A 21,562-nucleotide genomic window follows, 5' to 3' on the forward strand; every position below is an offset into this window, starting at 1 on the left:
AGTAAATAGACAGCTACAAAAAATACAGAATATAACACTCTTGGTGAATAGTATGGTCTGCAGCTTATCATGAGGTATTCTAACTCAGGCGAGCAGAACCTCGAGACTTCCTTAATATTAGAGATTGCACACCAGCTGTTATTAATAAAGTGACACAAACAACCCCCTTGAGCTTACCTTACACTGTCGTTCTGTCCTGCCGATGCATAGAAAAAACAGCTAGATGTGTATTATCCGTGTCCTTGTTCAGACAAGAAACATTGGATATTCTTCCCCTTGATGCTGTTACTGTTGGCGTGTGACTCACAGTGGCTACTGTACCAATGTGGCAGAGCAAGTGTGTGTGTGGGGGCAGGTGGGGGTAGCCTATGTACAGTATCACACCGCCATTATATTAATCTAATGAATTCAGCTTTCTATGTCACAGCAGAATACTGTACTGTGCTCATCTTTCCAGAGAAAGAATGGGGGTGGAATGGAGAAGGGGAAATGGATAGAATGTGGGAAGGGGAATGAGGAGGAGTGGGGAGGAAAATTCAGTAAGGGGGAGAGGAGGGAGTGAGAAGGTGGGGGCAGAGACAAATAAGTGTGCGGTCATGCTGAATACAGTAACAGGAAGGGGCAGAGGGGGAATGGGGAGGAGGAGCAGAACCATGATTCTCTCCTGTAATCCCCTCGACAGAGGCATGAGGCGGGTGATGTGTAACAGAGAGAACGAGAGAGTGAGAGAAGAGAGCGAGACCATGTGTACGAGAGGGTGATGGGAGACAGAGTGACAGTGAGAGAGAAAGACACTCCACATTGAGACAGAGGATTGCAGGGAAGGAAGGGAGGGGTGGCGGTAGAATCCCTCATTCCAATAGAACAGGAGGAGAGAACCGAGACGGCACAAGGGAGGCATTCTTGCAAGCACAAGTGAACCAGCGATCAGGCTAGCAATCAAAGCACATTTACCAGATAAGGAAATAGGGAGGGAGGAGAGCGAAAGAGAGAGGTCTGAAGGGGGGAATGTGGCATGCTTACGTAGTTTGACAGAGATCGAGTGAGAGAGTGAACCAGAGAGAGTGAGGGAGTGCTGAAAGGAGAGGGAGGAACAAGGAGCGAGACCTAGAGAGAAATAGGTAATCAGAGAGACTGAGCTCAGAACACAAACATAAGGAGAGGGGAAAGGAGGGAGCAAGGAGAGAGAAAGAGCAAAGAGAGGGAGAGAAGAGAGAGATGATGGTTTTCCAGGAGGATAGCCACTCATCCCTGCTCTCTGCGGCAGACATGACTCCAGGCGGAGGACTCTGCTGGAATTAGCCAGAGGGACGATAGAGGACAGCAGGTCTGCAGCACCACTGCCTAAGTGTATGCAGCAAGGCAGCTGATTGAGTGTGTGTGCCGGCGTTTATTTTGCCTTTTTTTACTGTTTCTTGTAGTGATTGGGGGTGGAGGAGCCAACGCTTCTCATGACAATGAATTTCAGTAAGCAATACAGTGCATGGCAGGAGCTTTATGTGCAAATGTGTCTTTACATCATAGTGTAGTAAATATAGGGAGGATTCAGGCAGTGACAGTCGGTCCTCGAGTTTGAGCGTGTGTGTGTGTGTGTGTGTGGAGGTGAGCAGAGGAGGGGTCAGCTGGGTGCAGTGTGTAGTGTGCTGGGTTAGAGGAGGCAGGGTACAGAGAAGGTACTGAACACAATGCAAGGACAAGAGCTTCACACCGATGGGAGGGAGTGCATCTGAGGTACCAGGACAGCCCTGGGGGTAGGGTGGAGGACAGAGCGAGAGTGGGCAGGGAAGAGCGGGAGTGAGGGGGAGGAGGGAGAGAGAGAGCAAGATCATGGCTGTCACATACAGTAAGCTATAGCATAGATCTGAGTGGTGCAGCAGGGGGAAGACAAGCTTCACTACACAGGGAGGGGGAGGGAGGGAGGGAGAGAAGAGGAGAGGCAGAAGGCATCACTCCTCTGCCAGGAAGAGCAGAGCACAACGGGACCGGACCGAGGGAGGGCACACACGTTCACCCCCACACTGTCACTCCCATAGAGAACCATCGGCCAGGTCAACGAGTAGAGGTCAGAAGAAGCTGGTGTGGGACGGGGGCGGATGCGCCCCCTCTGGCTGGGGACCGTCAGGAGCGCTGAGCCCAGGAGGAGGGGGAGGAGGAGCGGGAGGAAGAGGGGGAGAGCCCCGGAGACCCGGTTCCTCCTTAGGCTGAACCTGTCTTTCAATGACCATGGGGGAGTGGACCATTCTGGAGCGGCTGCTCGAGGCTGCTGTCCAGCAACATTCTACCATGATTGGGAGGTAAGACTGTCCTCCTGCCACTCATCACCAGTGTCTGTGTGTAAAAATTGTTTTGTGTGTGTTTTTGAGATGGGAAATGCTTGTGTGTTTTTTTTTTATTGAAAGTGTGTGTGAGTGTGTTGGTGTTTTGGCAGGTAGCCTAGCAGTTTAGAGCATTGGACCAGTAACCGAAAGGTCACTGGTTCGAATCCCCGAGCCGACTAGATGACAAATCTGTCGATGTGCCCTTGAGCAAGGTTCTTAACCTTAATTACTCCTGTAAGTCGCTCTGGATAAGAGCATCTGCTAAATGACAAAAACGTACATGTAAATGTATGTGTGTGTTTGAGTGTTAACTGGGTTGGTGGTATCCCTGAGGACTGTCCCAGCAGTAGCCCCCTCCCTGGCCATTCCCCCCCTTCTGTGCCCATCATTAGTTAAGGGATAAGCTAATTGCACATAATCAATAGCTGGTATTACTGGGCATTAGGGCTAATTCAGCCAAGCTCCTGTGTTGATTTCACCTATTGGTCCTGGTATTGATGGAGGGGCAATGGGAGTCTCTAGTAGCAAGGTAGAGGAGGAGGGAGGAGAGACATACCGAGAAAAGAGAGACAGAGGACAGAAATGAAGGTGTGGATGAGAGAGGAGTAGGATGAGATGGAGGAAATTATTCTGAACTTGGCAGAGAGATTGCTTCTTGTGGTTTTGTGTGTTCTGTAGTTACTGGGGTGTAGTGACAGAAGGTTATGCATGAGCAGATTGGAGTCTTATTAGCAGTGGAGACATGTACTGAGAACAAACATACTGTAATGGCAGATTTTTTTCTCTGGCATGTGAAAAATATGCTTCATCGTCTCTCGCCTGCGTGATTAGTCAAATTCAAAGTGTGATTTTCCACCCATTAACCACAATGTGAGTTACTCACATTGGTAAACTGCACTAGTCCCCTGTATGGAAAAATCACACACAATATTTCCATATGCTTGCTTACCCAGTGAAGCATACAGCTATAGGATTTCAGGATTGCAGTACAGTGCAGTAGAGAGGAAGTGTACAGCGCTTGGCTACCTGTGTTAACATGGAAGCCAGCTGCACTGCTGTGCTCATTAACCTCAACCCCAGGTAGTCCCAAGCAAGGGCAAAGCCTGACCTTCTCTCTCACACAAGCACAGTACAATCACTGCATGTCTGTGTTTGTGTCTGTTTTTGTGCTTTTGTCTTTTTGTGTGCGTGTTTGTGTGTCTGTGTATGTCTGTGTTTGTCTGTGAATGTGTGTGCACGTACATGTTTATCAGAGTATGTGGCTAGAAGGCTATATACAGCAGGCTAAATAGAGACTAAGGGCGACATTTTCCTAGTGCAAAAGCGCTGTGCAAAGTACAAACATGACCATAAACCTCATTATAATCTAGCAGCGCTATTTCATTTTAAACTTTTCTTCAACAATGTGCGTTATGAAGAGGCAACTATTTATGTTTTGCTTAGTTTACTAAACTCAAGTTAAATAGTTGACTAAATAATCAAATCAGAGGGCATTATTTAACTTGAGTTTAGTAAACTGAGCAATACATGAAGTCACCTCTTCATAGCACGTTGTTTAAGAAAGGTTTCAAATGAAATAGCGTTGCTAGATTATAATGAGGTTTATGGTAATGTTTGCACTTTGCACAGTGCTTTTGAACTATGAAATGTCACAGTGTTCATGGTGTTAAATGTAGGTTGTAGTGTAGTATTACTATGGTATTATTATTTCATATTATTCAACATGGTGGATATGAAAAGCAAAAGGAATAATTATAACCACAAATAGGAGCTAAGTGGGATAACAAATCCAAGTTCAGGCACTCGTGTAGGTCTGCAAGTTGAAAAGCCTTTAATGTGTGGGCGAAGTCCTAATTAAAATCCACCAAGGCGTATCGGCTAACGCCTTCATCAGGGTGTCCCAATGGTGGATATGATTTGGGGTCATGCTAAAGTAGATCAAAGTTCTGAAAAATACTGATAAAGTAGACCACACAAACAACCAAACCAAATATGTGAGTGTGTATACATACTGTATCTCCCCATGTCTCTAAATGCCATACGATTATGAACAGGATAAGGGATCTGCATTTTCCTCACATCTCCTTTGAGTTTAGATCAAGCCCCTGTCTGGCAACTAGAATCAATGATAGTCTGTCGGGTGCAAAAGAGGAATACATTAATCAGAGAATGAATCAATGAATGAAAAAACGCCTACAATCATTCAGAAGCAGAGACAACTCTCTCAATGTGTCTGCGGTGTCTGACAGAGAGCATTATTAATGCCGACATGGACTTCTGTTCATGTCTTTTATTCTTAATCTGAGCGCTGCTGTTGATCATGCGCTTTACAGGCCCGAGAGAAAGGCTCCCCCCATATCAAACATATTTGATGACTAATTCTCCTCAAGCCAAATGTGGGTCCATCCTTTTCATCATTGTCTCCTTCTGTAGTATTTATATATGTGGAGTTAAAGGCATTGAGGTGTTTCCACATTCTATACCAGACATGGTCAGATGACTAAAGTGGTCATGTGAATGGTGACCCTATAGTGCACCACAGATAAGTCTCTTATTATTTGTACATTTTGACGCTCAGTAGCCTACATTCCTCTGGTTTCTCCTGCCGCTAGTGAGGACATGAGGGTGTGTTGTAACTGATACCTTAGTGTTTGGGCCATGTTCAATCTGTTTGTCCTGTCTGTGTGGCCTCTAGATGTTAGCAGTAACCCGATATCTCTGTGGTGGCCCTCTATCAGTCCATTATGCCTGTCTGTCTGTGTGAATTTAGATACTTAATAGCAACTGCAGATGTGGGACTGAGTGTTTCGATACGTACATGGTGCACGTATACAGGGGGATTCTTTAAGCTACTCTATGTGTTGGTGAAGGCCTGGCTGTGAAATTGTTTCATGTGGTCAGACTGCTGTTTCAGAGATGTGGCTCTGCTAGTCATTATACATCAGGGTCAGGTCAGCCATTTTGCACATTCAGTGGTGTATGTAAATGTAGCAGCGGTCTGATTAGAATGCATGTTCATGTATATGTGACAGTTCTGTTATAATCCTGCTGACTAGATTCTCTTCTGACTCCAAATCAAGTCTCTGTCCCCCTCCTGCAGTCACTGTGCCTTATACTGTCTGTTTGTCCTAACTGTCCTCTATAGGGTATCTCTCACACACTCTCCCCCTTTTCTCTGCTTCATTCTGACGCACACACACACACACACACACACACACACACACACACACACACACACACACACACACACACACACACACACACACACACACACACACACACACACACACACACACACACACACACACACACACACACACACACACGCCTGTGATCTCTCTTACAAAGCGTTAATGTGCTCTTCCAGGAGAGAAATAAGCCGGGGGGTTCCTGTATTAAATCAGGTTAAACACCTTGCAGGTAAAAGGGAAAGGAAGTGTGTTGATGCATCATTTTCTCCACTGCAATGCTGTAGTGGGGTCAGTGCCAGAGACGAATGGAGCGAGAAAAGAGAGAGAGAATGGAGGACTAGGGGATCAGGGAGAGATTAAACAATGGAAATGAGGGATGGAGGGATGGGGAGGAAGGGATAGAGCTGCAGAGGCTGAGGAAAGAGAGGAGTTTGGAACATGAATACATAGAGGAGGGAAGAGGAAAAAGAGAGTAAGTTTCCATCTGCAGAGTATCTGAGTTGGCAGCACAGGTTGTTATCACAATCAGTGGCATGGAGAATCTGTGTCATTACTCAATACACTGGAGATGCTAACTGACCCTACTGCAGAGGAGACAGCCATACTGGATTGGATACACCCACAGCATCAGGCTACATTTTTATATTTTAGCAGACACTCTTATCCAGAGCGACTTACAGTAGTGAGTGTATACATTTTCATACTGGTGCCCTGTGGGAATCAAACCCACAACCCTGGCGTTGCAAACACCATGCTCTACCAACTGAGATACATGTGTTTTTCAGACATATTTTATTTAAAACATTCTCAATATTTGATACAAAATAAGACAGCTGTTACATATAGTTAGTATTTGCTTCTTTCACATAGTCCCATATTCACAGAGGAGAATAGTGATGCCATACAATATTCACCAACTAGCTCAAACACTAAGGGAGAGAGAGGGAGAGACGGAGAGAGGGGGAGAGACTGAGAGGGGGAGAGACTGAGACGGAGAGAGGGAGGGAGAGATATGCTCCTTCAGTGTGATAGCCAGTGTGTTGTAATGTAATGTAGCTCTCTAATCTCTGTGCTTGGTCAGGTCTTCATTATGTGCTGCCACAAGCAATTAGCTGTGTCTTATTACGGAGACATGCTCCGTATGAGAGGAAATGACATTTTCACTCTGGGTGTCCAGTATGTGTGGCTGAATATTATGTGACTGCTTTCTGTTTTTGTGCCCTTGGTGTTTGTCCACTGTCCATAATGTATTTGCATTTCTGCTAGTTCTGGCTGTATGCAGGCCTATGTGTGAGTACTCGTGGGGGGAGCTAGTATGTGTTTGAGAGGTACAGTGTATGTATGCATAGCATGTGAGATCATGACCTAGTGTATACATGAGTCTGTGAGCATCATCAGCGTGTGTTCGTATATGTGTATGCATATGTGTCAGTGTGTGTTTGTGTGTGTGTGTACGTTTGTGTGTATGAGCTAGTGTGTGGGTGTTTTCCCTGTGCATCTGGGGTCAGTGCTCAGGGCCGGTGCAGCCTCTGGAGGCTGGCAGCAGCAGCTGCTGTGTGGATGAATGTGTGAGAGCCTTTAGAAGAGCCAGGGCCTAGATGTCCAGCCAACACACCAACTACTACAGGAGCTACCATAGTCTACCATGCCAGACGTTGTCACGGCCTGGTTCGCGATGAGGCTGCCATAGACCTAACACTGGAGCTGCTAAAACAGATTACACAGCCTACACATCAGCTAATCTAAAGTACACTGTAGAAGGAATGCAGCAGAGCTGCAGAGAGTTTAGAGGCTACACATAAAATTAATTGCCTATACTGTAAAGACTTCCTGGCCATTCAGCATTACTAACACACCATTGCTTGTATAAACCACCATTCAATAGACACTGGCTCTACACTTAGTGTACTTGCTGTTTCTATACCTTTCAGCATTACTGTAGGAGTTCTAAGAGCCTGCTCTGATTCATGACTGTGACATCATCCTAGACCAAAGATAGCTAGAGATTCAATTATCCACTTGGGCTGCAATCAGACATGCTCTTTAGCTGGATGATTGGGTCTCCAATCAGAGACCTGGCTGTGGTGGTTTACATCACATTCCATACCAGCCAAGAACGCCTTCCTCACTGGTACATTCATCTGGACAGGCTGTTTCTATAGTAACTCACAACTGTGTATATGTGCACATTTGATGCAATATCCTCATTCAGGGATGATTCATCGCCATGATTATTGGTGAATTTTGACACATACGGTATGAGAAAATGTATATCATTTTATTGACCTTGAAAGTATGGTTTGGTCACAGTGGGGCAAATTGTCTGGTTTTCTAGGACTCAGTGTGAGATTGACTGATGTAAGACATGATGTAAGACATGTTCCAGCCAGTCTTGCTGTAAGTGATCTGAGGCTGGAGCGTTGATGGTGTTGTACAGAGCTGTGTAGATGTGGTGCCTGGATCCCATCCTGGATCTTCTGAACCAGTTCAACCAGTTCAAGCAATGGCCTCGAGTAAATTACGCCGTTGGCTTGATTGAAGAGCTTCCAAAACAAGCAGGAGAACTTCTAATGATCGTCGAACATCTTTTTGATCATCTGTAGTGGGATATTCAGATGGTGAGGGCCTAAGGGCCTTCCTGCCTTGCTGCTCTAATGTATGGGCCCTCTCTCTGCAGGGTTTAACTGATGTTTCTAGATGACCTTTTTCCACTGCTTTCTGCTAATGCAGCAATCTACTTCATGCTGATTATCCTGTTCTACAGCAGAATAACACACACACACACACACACACACACACACACACACACACACACACACACACACACACACACACACACACACACACACACACACACACACACACACACACACACGGCAATCCCAAACCATGTAACACCTACACCCAAACAGTCCAACACCTGAATAAACCAACAGCTCAGGACCGCAGTAAAACTCACACTGTGCAACACCATCACGTACCCCCTGTCAAACATTGCAGGCAAAGCAACCCTGTGAATTCTGCAGAGCCTAATACATGAGAGGGAAACGTAATGACCTGTGCCTTTCCCGGGAAATACAGAACATGAAAATATTTGCAACTATTCAGTACAAGAATACATGAAACATGAGGCATAATGAACACATCTGTAATGTTGATTATGGGTTAGTTAGAAACCATACGGTCCAATGCCGTGGACGTGTGAACAGACAGCTTGTGTAGTGTAGCAAAGGTGCAGCGCAGGGCCCGCCCCTCTGATGCAGCACACAGCAGGTGTTTGAATGATGATGACAGTTACTCGTTGTGACAGCAGGACCTGGACCAGGCTGCACCAAGGGAACTGCTGCAACACAAACTCACTCAGAGCATCTCTGTGACGACTTGACAGAGGCTCTGTCACACGCAGACTCCTTCATTGTTGAGATACATACAGAAGCTTGTCTTGTTCTATTATCCGTTCAATACATTGACAGGGCAATCAGCTGCTGCAGCTGTGTAGATTCTCACATTTCAAAACCCAGAGATACAGTAAGGTTCTTTGCCATTAGCTTTATGGAACAGGACACAATATGCTTTCATCTAGCAGTGTCTGTCAAATGCCTTGCTGAGAAACATCAATACTCTCACTTTCAGTCAAACCATCAAGGAGACTAACACTTACAGTGCATTCGGAACGTTTTCAGACCCCTTCACTTTTTCCATATTTTGTTACATTGCAACCTTATTCTAAAATGGATTTAATTCTTATTTTTCCTCCTCAATCTACACACAATACCCCATAATGACAAAGTGAAAACAGGTTCTTAGAAATGTTTGTTTTATGAATACATAAGTATTCAGACCCTTTGCTATGAGACTCGAAATTGAGCTCAGTTGCATCCTGTTTCCATTGATCATCCTTGATATGTTTCTATAACTTGATCGGAGTCCACCTGTGGTAAATTCAATTGATTGGACATGATTTGGAAAGTCACACACTTGTCTATATAAGGTCCCACAGTTGACAGTGCATGTCAGAGCAAAAACCAAGCCATGAGGTTGAAGGAATTGTCCGTAGAGCTTCGAGACAGGATTGTGTTGAGGCACAGATTTGGGGAAGGGTACCATTTTTTTCCTGCCGCATTGAAGGTCACCAAGAACACAGTGGCCTCCATCATTCTTAAATGAAAGAAGTTTGGAAGCACCAAAACTCATCCTAGAGCTGGCCGCTCGGGCCAAACTGAGCAATCGGGGGAGAAGGGCCTTGGTCAGGGAGGTGACCAAGAACCCGATGGTCACTCTGACAAAACTCCAGAGATCCTCTGTGGAGATGGGAGAACCTTCCAGAAGGACAACCATCTCTGCAGCACTCCACCAATCAGGCCTTTATGGGAGAGTGGCCAGACGGAAGCTATTCCTCAGTACATGACAGCCCGCTTGGAGTTTGCCAAAAGGCACCTAAAGGACTCTCAGACCATGAGAAACAAGATTCTCTGGTCTGATGAAACCAAGATTGAACTCTTTGGCCTGAATGCCAAGCGTCACGTCTGGACGAAACCTGTCACCATCCCTACGGTGAATTATGTTGGTGGCAGCATCATGCTGTGGGGATGTTTTTCAGTGGCAGGGACTGGGAGACTAGTCAGGATTGAGGGGAAGATGAATGGAACAGAGAGATCCTTGATGAAAACCTGCTCCAGAGTGCTCAGGACCTCGGACTGCAAGGACCTGATGCCGGAGATGAGAAGCAGGTACGGGGAGTCAAACATTTATTCAGGGACAGACATGGAACACGACAGGAACAGCGTCAGCACACGGGTAAACAAGAACATATGACGAACAATCCCGACGCAGGGAACAGAGCTAGGAAACAGACAGATATAGGGAAGGAAATTACACAGGTAATTGAGTCCACGTGAGTCCAATGAGCGCTGATGCGCGTGATGGGGAAAGGCAGGTGTGCGTACTGAAAGTGTTGGGGAGTGTGGCGCTCTCGAGCGACAGAGGGAGGAAGAGCGGGAGCAGGCGTGACACAGACTGGGGCGACGGTTCACCTTCCAACAGGACAACCACCCAAAGTACACAGCCAAGACAATGCAGGAGTGGCTTCGGGACAAGTCTCTGAATGTCCTTGTGTGGCCCAGCCAGAGCCCAGACTTGAACCCAATCGAACATGTCTAGAAAGACATGAAAATAGCTGTGCAGCGATGCTCCCCATCCAACCTGACAGAGATTGAGAGGATCTGCAGAGAAGAATGGGAGAAACTCCCCAAATACAGGTGTGCCAAGCTTATAGCGTCATACCCAAAAAGACTCGCGGCTGTAATCGCTGCCAAAGGTGCTGAGTACAAAGTACTGAGTAAAGGGTCTGAATACTTACATAAATGTGTTATTTCAGTTTGGGATTTTTTATACATTTGCAAATATTTCTAAAAACCAGTTTTTGCTTTGTCATTATGGGGTATTGTGTGTACATTGACGAGGAAAAAAACGATTTAATCAATTTAAGAATAAGGCTGTAACGTAACAAAATGTGGAAAAGTGAAGGGGTCTGAATACTTTCTGAATGCACCTGTACATGTGTAGTGCATGTGTGGCTGTGTGTCTGTGTGTGTGTAGTGCATGTATGGCTGTGTGTCTGTATGGCTATGAGTCTGCGCGTGTAATTGTATATCTGCTTGTGTAATTCCCTGCATACATGTGTGTTCTATAAGAGTGGAAGTGTGTGCAAATGTTCATGTACACGGCATTGAACCTCTGAAACACTAAAGGTGTAGAAATCTCTTCTGTTTTATTTTCAAACACACTGAGAGGCAGTGTGGCGTACACACAGCTGCTCCAAACACAGACGACCAGACACACATGCCACCTCACACAAGCAAGGGATACACAGGGAATACACACACACACTCACACACTCACACACACACACACACACACACACACACACACACACACACACACACACACACACACACACACACACACACACACACACACACACACACACAGTACATGCACACACATACACACACACACACACAGTACATGCACACTCACATACACACATAAAAATAAACACGCATGCTCATATGCAAACACATACACATGCCCATGTGAGGCCCAGGTGGTGTGAGAACAGTCCTGCAGCAGCATGCAACTCTATTTAAAGTCTGTACCATAGTACCACATGTTCTGCCTGCTCTGCTGCCCGGCTAGGAATCTGTTCCATCACATCTGCCTGTCTTTCCCCCTGATTTAGCATGTTTGTCTCACTTTACATCTGCCTGTCTGTCTACATTCATAAGGTTTCTGTATCTTCTCACGCCTCACACACAGTTCTTATTTCTCTCACTCCTTCATCCCTCCATCCCTTGCTCTCTTCTCCTCTCTCTCCCTGAGCCTCCGCTCTGACTGGATCAGTAGGGGGTTGCTGTGGTAACCGGCCACTGAGAGTGGGTGTGGGGGGAGGTGGGGCTAATTTTAAAGACACACCAGGGTATCCTTTGACACTGCACTATGAAAAAACTAGGAGAGGGAGAGAACAAAAGAGATGGAGTGTGAGGGACATAGAGAAAGGGACATAGAGAGAGATGTAAAGAGAGAGGGAGTGAGAGAGAGATTAAAAATGGCAGCATATGTATTCTGCAGTGCTAAAGATGTTAATTGAACAGCCACTGGTAGCTGCCTCTTCCACGTAAATGGAGGCTATCTAAGCTGCTTAGCAACAGTAAAATGAGGGTCTGCATCTTCTGAGGAACTCTACAACCTGCTGCTCCAAATGAAGTGCACACACTCAATCAATGTCCCATTGAACACTTCACCATCAGTCAAACCAATAATATGGGCTAAATAATCAATACACAGGAAGGGAGGGAGAGGACATGAGGGGCGGGGCATTGCTTTAGGATAGCACTAGCAGTGAATTTTAAACATCGCTGATGTCATTTGGTTGACATTTTCACTGATGCCAGTGGTGCATATTGAGGTACATAAACCATGTTTAGGTGAGGAAGCATTGATGAAGTATAGTAGCCTATTTAATGGGGTTTAGATCGTCTGTGTGTGTGTGGATGTAGTAGTACTGGGTAGATTGAGGAGGAGAGGGAGAGAGCTCATCTCTTATCTGTCTGCTGTTGAAAAATGAATGGAGATGCTGGCTGGATAGGAGACAGGAGGGTTACGCTCAGCCAGCAACATGATGGATATTCATGCAGGGTTCCACATGTTCATTATCCACAGAAATGACTGAGACTATCTCTCCTCTCCTACCTTTCTTCGTTTCACACTGCAGCAGCTGAGGGATTCGTGCACACACATGCACTCACGGGCACACACGCAAGCACACACACATTCACACACACACGCACACACACACACACACAGAGAGAGCGACCACTACACACATCTGATCAAACTTGTCCTTGGTGTGAGAGCTACTTTTGTCTCCATTTATATGCTGTGGTTGAGCAGAGGTACATATAAAACACAGCCTTTATTGGCTTAAGACAAATTATGTCACTCTAACTCACACATGACTAAAGCCAAAGCCAACCTGCAAACATATTAGCTTTGGCTTTCAATTAATGATAACAGACGAGTAACATGTCTAATTAATCATGTCAATATCCCAGTACTTACAATGATTATTTGTTCTACTCTGTGTCACATTTGACTAGGGTTGCAAAACTTTCAATAAATTCCCTGGTTGGAGGATTCCCAGAATCAGGAGGAAATAGGTACGAAATCCGAAATCCTCCAATCAGGATGACTGTGAAACCAGGACATTTATTAAAGATCCCAGAATTGTGCAACCCTAGCTACATTTAACACTCCTCTTAACGCCTAACTGACATTGTGTCTTCCCCACCCCTCTCTCTTTCCCTCTCTCCAGGATCCTGCTGACTGTAGTAGTGATCTTCCGTATTTTGATAGTAGGTATAGTGGGTGAAAAGGTCTATGAGGACGAGCAGATAATGTTCATCTGCAACACTATGCAGCCGGGCTGCAACCAGGCCTGCTATGACAAGGCCTTCCCCATATCCCACATCCGCTTCTGGGTCTTCCAGATCATCTTGGTGTGTACGCCCAGCCTGTGCTTCATCACCTACTCTGTGCACCAGTCCGCCAAGCAGCGTGACCGCAGTTACTCCATGCTGCACCCCTACATAGACCATGGTCATGCAAGTCACCACAGTCGCGGAGGCGACCACCACGCCCGCAAGCTGCGCAACATCAACGGTATCCTGGTGCAGAACCCCGACAGCGGCAAGGAGGAGCAGGACCTGGAGGTCAAGGAGATCCCAAATGTACCCCGGGGGCTCACGCAGGCCAAGAGCGCCAAGGTGCGGCGGCAGGAGGGCATCTCCCGCTTCTACGTCATCCAGGTGGTGTTTCGTAACGTGCTGGAGATCGGCTTCCTGGCAGGCCAGTACTTCCTGTATGGCTTCAACGTGCCAGGGATGTTTGAGTGTGACCGCTACCCCTGTGTGAAGGAGGTGGAGTGTTACGTGTCACGCCCCACAGAGAAGACGGTGTTCCTGATCTTCATGTTTGCGGTGAGCGGCATTTGTGTGCTGCTCAACCTGGCCGAGCTCAACCACCTGGGCTGGAGGAAGATCAAGACGGCCGTCAGGGGTGTTCAGGCCCGCAGGAAGTCCATCTGTGAGGTGCGTAAGAAGGACGTATCGCATGTGTCCCAGGCCCCCAACCTGGGCAGGACCCAGTCCAGTGAGTCAGCCTATGTCTGACAGAGGCTCCTCCACATGGGGGGACCTGGACCTCTGGACCGAGCACAGATTTCTCTGGGGAGGACGAACACTCAACCCAGCTCCCCCCACCCTGAGGGGCACTAACTTAACACTGCAACATTATTCAGGGGTGCAGAGGGACTTCACATGGCCATACTGGAGGATTATTGGAGAGAAGAGCTTTTTGGACTCTACAGGAGAGAGAAAGTACCTACATGGCAGTTGAGGTACTAACTAAAGTTAGATTTAAACTGTTGGGAGAGTTGTGCCTTCCAAGAGAACACACTGGATAAAGAGGAGATGGAACTAATTACTGTAAGAATATGAATTAATGATAGTTCAAATTAAGAAATAAGTCTCACATAAAATATATTATCTTTGCCTTTGTGAGAGGTCAAACGTTGTCCCTTCATTTATTTAAGTATGTGTGCATATGCAAGAACGTATGTGTGAGCATGCATGCGCATGTGTGTGTGTGTGTGTGTGCGCAAGAGATAAGGCAGTGTGTATGTCCTTTGTTCTGCAGAGTCAGAGCAGAGACGATGGGTGAAGTTGAGTTGCTGAGGGAATGGAAACATTCCTTCTTTCCGTTATTTTCCTTCCCTGCGGCAGCTCCACTACAAGGAGGAGCCAAGCAGAGGAGATGCACCTTTTATCATCCCCTTAGAAACCCAGAAAATAATGCTTTAAAATGTTTTAAAAAATCAACACCAAAACTATACCTCAGCACAAACTGGAACCCCTGTCCCCCCGTCCCCCCTCCCTGCACTAGCATTCCTCCCATAGCCCCCCCGTCCCCCGTCCCCGTCCCCGTCCCCCCATCGCTGTATTATGCATTATTTTATAAGACTGACTACAGTATGAAGCACTAAAGGAATGAATGGGATTCCAACCAGCCGTTATTTCTCCATTACACAGGAAACAGAAGTATTTACTCACAGAACATTTTAACGTTTAACCCACAACTTTTTGCTTTACTATCGAATTTGGTGCCATATTTCCAAGTTACTGTAAATAATTGAATGTAATAATAATTGCATAAAGCCAGCTTATTCCCCTATGAGGCATGGGTGGGTGGGGGAATGGCGGTGTTGGGTTGGGTGCTGGGATTTGGGTGGTGCTGGAGATTAATCATAGATTGCCAGCTTTAAGCATATATCATATTAATGTGCTCTTTGTTAAGCTTTTGTTCTATAATGGAAATTGTAAGTTCCAAAAAAGTATTTTCCCTCCTATGGACTTTGAAAAAGGCATGTTACTGAAGCATTAATAGAATGGATAGATTGTGTTATGACATGTAATAAAAAAAGAGACTGTTTCATTTATTTGCATCCTGCTCCTGTGACATGTAATAATCAGCATGTGTTAAGATTAAAAATGATATATGAGATGTGAACATGGCACCCTGTAATGGGGATATGGGGAGCGAATATTGGAAAGGCTCCAGAATTGCAGCAATAATATTAATAATATATTGCAGAAAAAAATAAATGAATAAATATATAAATATCAAAAAGCCTCATATTTTCTGCTGAAGTGTGTGTGCAGGCTATGAGAATAAGACTAGGGCACAAGGTTAAAATCACATCAAGAGAACAGTTTCAGACATTGAGTAGCAAAAACTGAAAATGTTTACAGAGTGGAAATCAACATAAAACAGCACATTTATGGACACTGATGACAAGACATACAGTACGATGGATACTTTGAATTTCCATGCAAATACTTTATGACAATGTGAGTATTGTTCTAATAACAGGGGGGATGTATGATTAAAGTTGTGTACCTAGAACAGACATGAACAAACCACAGGCAAATTAATTTGACTTTGTAATGAAAAGGAAACAACATTATTAAGTTAGATAAACAAAGTCAGCTAGGCAGAGTTAGTTGCCACGGCCCCAAAATCCATTCAGTAAGACAGAAAATAAACAGAGTTACTCCAGCAGAGACCTCCATACTAACAGAATCTAGCTTTGATCAAATCCAAACAGAGTTACTCCAGCAGAGACCTCCATACTAACAGAATCTTGCTTTGATCAAATCCAAACAGAGTTACTCCAGCAGAGACCTCCATACTAACAGAATCTAGCTTTGATCAAATCCAAAAATTGACCCAAGTGCTAATCACAAATCACAACCCAGGTGCTTTGATTTTGGCTTTCATCTAGGGCTCTTTGATGGAGGCTTATGGCCCTTGTCCCCACTGGAGGATTCCCGAGAACTGAGGTGTGTGTGTGTGTGGGAGGGAGGGAGGGAGACTATGATTGCTGCAGTCCAAGGAAGACTGACCGACAGCAGCACATTCCCAGGTGAGCTCATCCAACTGATCTCACTCAGTCCTCTGAGTAAGAGATGAACAACTTTACACATTTTGGGAGTGGCTGGCTATCTCTGGTCAATTTTCCTGTTGTTTATGTTTGAGGTCATGGTCAAATCAAATTTTATTCGTCAAAGTTTACAGCAGCTATAAAAAGTGCAGCGAAATGCTTGTGTGCTAGCTCCCTCAACAATGCAGTACGTTATTCAATATCAATAATAACAATAAAAAGAGTTGAGTCAAAAATAATAAGTACAGATGTAGGATCTCAATTTGATCACTCTTTTGTTGCTGAGAATTTTCTTGCACCGCAGGAAATGCAGGAAAGCTTTGTGATTTACATAAATTAATTGAAAACCCACACTAACACGTTTATATGAACAGTATTGCACTTTTCATGTAGCCTACTTTTGGCCAGCTAGTAGCTTAACTACCAATCAAGCAACATTATGGCCAAACGTCCAAATCCTGTTGCTGCAGGATTATTTTGCTGTGACAATAAAGTCAATTTATGATCCTATACCTGTAACAGAAGAGGTAGTATGCATAGTCAGTATTTACAAATATAAAGTGTGCAGTGTCTTGGTCACGCAGTGGAATGAATAATATATAACAGAGCAGCGTTGATTGCGTGTGTCTGAGTCTGTATGGTGTTTGTGTGTACATTTTTGTATAAGAGTTGGATGTGTGGATAGTCAGTGCAAATAATCTCAAAGGTGCTGATAGTATCTAAGGTGTTGATAGTCTCTAAGGTGCTGATAGTCTCTAAGGTGCTGATAGTCTCTAAAGTGTTGATAGTCTCTAAGGTGCTGATAGTCTCTAAGGTGTTGATAGTCTCTAAGGTGCTGATAGTATCTAAGGTGCTGATAGTCTCTAAAGTGCTGATAGTCTCTAAGGTGCTGATAGTCTCTAAGGTGCTGATAGTCTCTAAGGTGTTGATAGTCTCTAAGGTGTTGATAGTCTCTAAGGTGCTGATAGTCTCTAAGGTGTTGATATTCTCTAAGGTGCTGATAGTCTCTAAGGTGCTGATAGTCTCTAAGGTGTTGATAGTCTCTAAGGTGCTGATAGTCTCTAAGGTGTTGATAGTCTCTAAGGTGTTGATAGTCTCTAAGGTGCTGATAGTCTCTAAGGTGTTGATAGTCTCTAAGGTGTTGATAGTCTCTAAGGTGCTGATAGTCTCTAAGGTGTTGATCGTCTCTAAGGTGTTGATAGTCTCTAAGGTGCTGATAGTCTCTAAGGTGCTGATAGTCTCTAAGGTGTTGATAGTCTCTAAGGTGCTGATAGTCTCTAAGGTGTTGATAGTCTCTAAGGTGTTGATAGTCTCTAAGGTGCTGATAGTCTCTAAGGTGCTGATAGTCTCTAAGGTGCTGATAGTCTCTAAGGTGTTGATAGTCTCTAAGGTGTTGATAGTCTCTAAGGTGTTGATAGTCTCTAAGGTGCTGATAGTCTCTAAGGTGCTGATAGTCTCTAAGGTGCTGATAGTCTCTAAAGTGTTGATAGTCTCTAAGGTGTTGATAGTCTCTAAGGTGTTGATAGTCTCTAAGGTGCTGATAGTCTCTAAGGTGCTGATAGTCTCTAAGGTGTTGATAGTCTCTAAGGTGCTGATAGTCTCTAAGGTGTTGATAGTCTCTAAGGTGTTGATAGTCTCTAAGGTGCTGATAGTCTCTAAGGTGTTGATCGTCTCTAAGGTGTTGATAGTCTCTAAGGTGCTGATAGTCTCTAAGGTGCTGATAGTCTCTAAGGTGCTGATAGTCTCTAAGGTGCTGATAGTCTCTAAGGTGTTGATAGTCTCTAAGGTGTTGATAGTCTCTAAGGTGTTGATAGTTTCTAAGGTGCTGATAGTATCTAAGGTGTTGATCATCTCTTAGGTGTTGATTATCTCTAAGGTGTTGATAGTCTCTAAAGTGCAGATAATCTCTAAGGTGCAGATAATTGCAAAGTGTTGATAATCTCTAAAGTGTTGATAATCTCTAAGGTGCAGATAGTCTCTAAGGTGCAGATAGTCTCTAAGGTGCAGATAGTCTCTAAGGTGTTGATAGTCTCTAAGGGGCAGGTCTTTGCAGGGAGACAGCTTGGGTTATCTGTTCAGCAGTCTGATGACCTTGTGAAAATTGGTAATCACTGGTTCAGCATGTGTGAACTGACTTTAATTGTACACTCTACCCTCGCACTGACTGGCAACAGTATCTCTCTGTAGCAGTATCTTAGTCAAGATACCGTCATGACAGTATCTTACAGTGAAATGCTTACTTACAGGCTCTAACCAATAGTGCAAAAAAGGTATTAGGTGAACAATAGGTAAGTAAAGAAATAAACAACAGTAAAAAGACAGGCTATATACAGTAGCCAGGCTATAAAAGTAATGAGGCTACATACAGACACCGGTTAGTCAGGCTGATTGAGGTAGTATGTACATGTAGATATGGTTAAAGTGACTATGCATATATGATGAACAGAGTAGCAGTAGCGTAAAAGAGGGGGCGGTGGGTGGAGGGACACAATGCAGATAGCCAGGTTGTTTTGACATCTTCACGACTGACTTAGTGTGTTTGGACCATTCTAGTTTGTTGTTAATATGGACATCAAGGAACTTGAAGCTCTCAACCTGCTCCACTACAGCCACGTCGATGAGAATAGGGGCGTGCTCGGTCCTCCTTTTCCTGTAGTCCACAATCATCTCCTTAGTCTTGGTTACGTTGAGGGATAGGCTGTTATTCTGGCACCACCTGGCCAGGTCTCTGACAAATTGTAGTATATAAATACAAATAAAAAAGATAATTTAATTATTACACTATTACCCTATTCCTAACAAAAAACACACAAATAAAACTACATTTTTTTGTTTTGTTGATGCAGCCCCTGGCAAGATGTTGGCCCGGCAAGATGCCGCCCTGGGCGGCTGCCCATGTCGCCTATGCCTAAATCCACCACTGATCACTGCATATGCTTGGCCTGCCAATATTATTTTCAGACCATATTATATTTCAAAACTCGAGCTTTGAGCCTTTGATAACAAAGTAGATCAGTTGTTGTATTACTTGCGAGGCATAGCTGAGCATAAATTTTAATAATTAGCTTTTTATTTTACTGGACTGATGGTAGGCCTACCTGCAGCAGATGGTCCACCTCTCATCGTCCCTACTCTCTCCTTTCCTCTGGTGAAACATTTCATATTATTCTGTAAGTAAATTCGAGACACTCCATCTAGAATGATATGCCACGTTTCGTATGGTATGTTTTAATTTGTGGATGTCCATGATCCATTTCGTACAATATGTTACGAATTACAATTCATATGATATGTTATGGATTTCCAAAACATACAATATGTTATGAGTTTGCAAAATGTACAATATGTTACGAATTTGAAAAATGTATGATATGTTACGAATTCCAATTTGTTGTGGCTAACGTTAGCTAGGTGGCTTATGCTAACGTTAGCTAGGCTAGGGGTTAGAGGTTAGGGTTAGGGGAAGGGTTAGCGTACATGCTAAGTAGTTGCAAAGCAGCTAAAAAGTAGTAAGAAGTTGAAAAGTTGCTAAAATGCTAAAGTGAAGATGAGGTTTGAGCACGCAACCTTTGGGATGCTAGACATTCGCATTATATGCCCACCCATTCACCCTGACCAACCACCCTCCTTTCATGTTTGCCTTAAGTAACCTTCCGTCTTATGTAAGCATACCAAACGTAACATATCATACTAATTTGAGTGTCCCGGATATACATTTACTATGTTATGTCTAGTCTATGAAACCAGGCTGGTGAGACTGACCAGAGAGAGGGGACACCGTCTTCCACCTGATGGTGAAACTCGAGTCACACCACATTGCACAAATTCATGTTATTCCTATGACCAGATAAAGTGAAATATTCCTTGATATTAAAATAGACACGAGGAGCTGCTAATAATCAAAACGCATGCCTATCGATACACGGCTACCCCATACCTCTACTTCTAACTGATTGGTTTATGTAAGCGGAGTAGAAGTAGAAGCAAGTGGAAGTAGGGAGAAGCGCATTCATGTTTTGTAAAAGTGTTGACAAAAACAGTGTTGACAGTGCTGAATAAAAATGTAAACATGAACTCACTCATAAAAACAGCAGCTCTTTGCTGTATTCTTTGACAGTCTCTCTTTGGTCATGATTTTAAAAGTGATGAATCTCACCTAGGCTAGTGTTAAACTTTGCTGTGGGGTTGTGGAAGCTGTAGGCACAGTGAGCTGAGCTATCCAATTGGCCAGCGCAGTAGGAGCATTTGATTTAGCTCTCCTGGTCCGCCAGGTAGGCAGAGTTTGTCCCTTCAGACAAATGAAAGGGTTCAAAATGGGAACACTTTGCCTACAAGGCCTGCAGGGCTTCTGCATTAAATGCACCTACCACCAACAGTGCAAGACAAATAGAAAAAAAAGACATCGGAGTGCAAGGCTTTATCGTTGGCTTTTCTACAGAAATGTTTGGTGATCGACTAGGAATGCCTTGAAGATTGACCAGTGGATCTCAGTTGACCGGTTGGTGACCGCTGCTCTATAGAGTGGAAAATGTCTACACTGCACTCCCTCTGCTCTGCAGTCTATCTCATGTAATACACAGTGACAGCTTAACAATCCAGCTGTTTTTAGCTGCACAAAGATTCAAAACCTGCTTTACATCAATTATTAAAGAAACAAAAATGATACATCTCTCTCAGAGGCTATGTTACACTATTGTGTATAGTCTGAGTTTCTACTCATGAATCATTGATATTTCACCAGTTCAGTCTGGATATGAAAGTTGAGCTCCTGACCTGAATGGTCTGAGCATTTCACTGTTAGTCTACACCTGTTGATTACGAAGCATGTGACAATTAAAATGTTATATGATTTGATTCAGGATAAGAGACTCAAACATTATGCAGTCAGTTACTCTATTGGGTGTATTGTACTGTAACACAACAGAGTGGGTTTAACCCAGACATGACTCCACAGTCCCACACCCACTCCAGCTGACACATACGCGCCTACATGC

The 21,562-nt window shown here is 44.4% G+C and overlaps 1 protein-coding gene across 1 annotated transcript; it reads left to right on the forward strand.

The window, feature by feature from the left end:
• The first annotated feature begins 2,084 nt into the window (after positions 1–2,084).
• On the forward strand, positions 2,085–14,379 carry LOC139537361 (gap junction delta-2 protein-like). Its single transcript, XM_071338586.1, has 2 exons — positions 2,085–2,294; positions 13,383–14,379. Exons 1-2 carry the CDS (start codon positions 2,218–2,220, stop codon positions 14,236–14,238), a joined length of 933 nt encoding a protein of 310 aa, XP_071194687.1. The 5' UTR covers positions 2,085–2,217; the 3' UTR covers positions 14,239–14,379.
• Positions 14,380–21,562: the final 7,183 nt, after the last annotated feature.

Source organism: Salvelinus alpinus, chromosome 13 (genome assembly GCF_045679555.1).
Source record: "Salvelinus alpinus chromosome 13, SLU_Salpinus.1, whole genome shotgun sequence".
NCBI classification, from domain to species: Eukaryota; Metazoa; Chordata; class Actinopteri; order Salmoniformes; family Salmonidae; genus Salvelinus; species Salvelinus alpinus.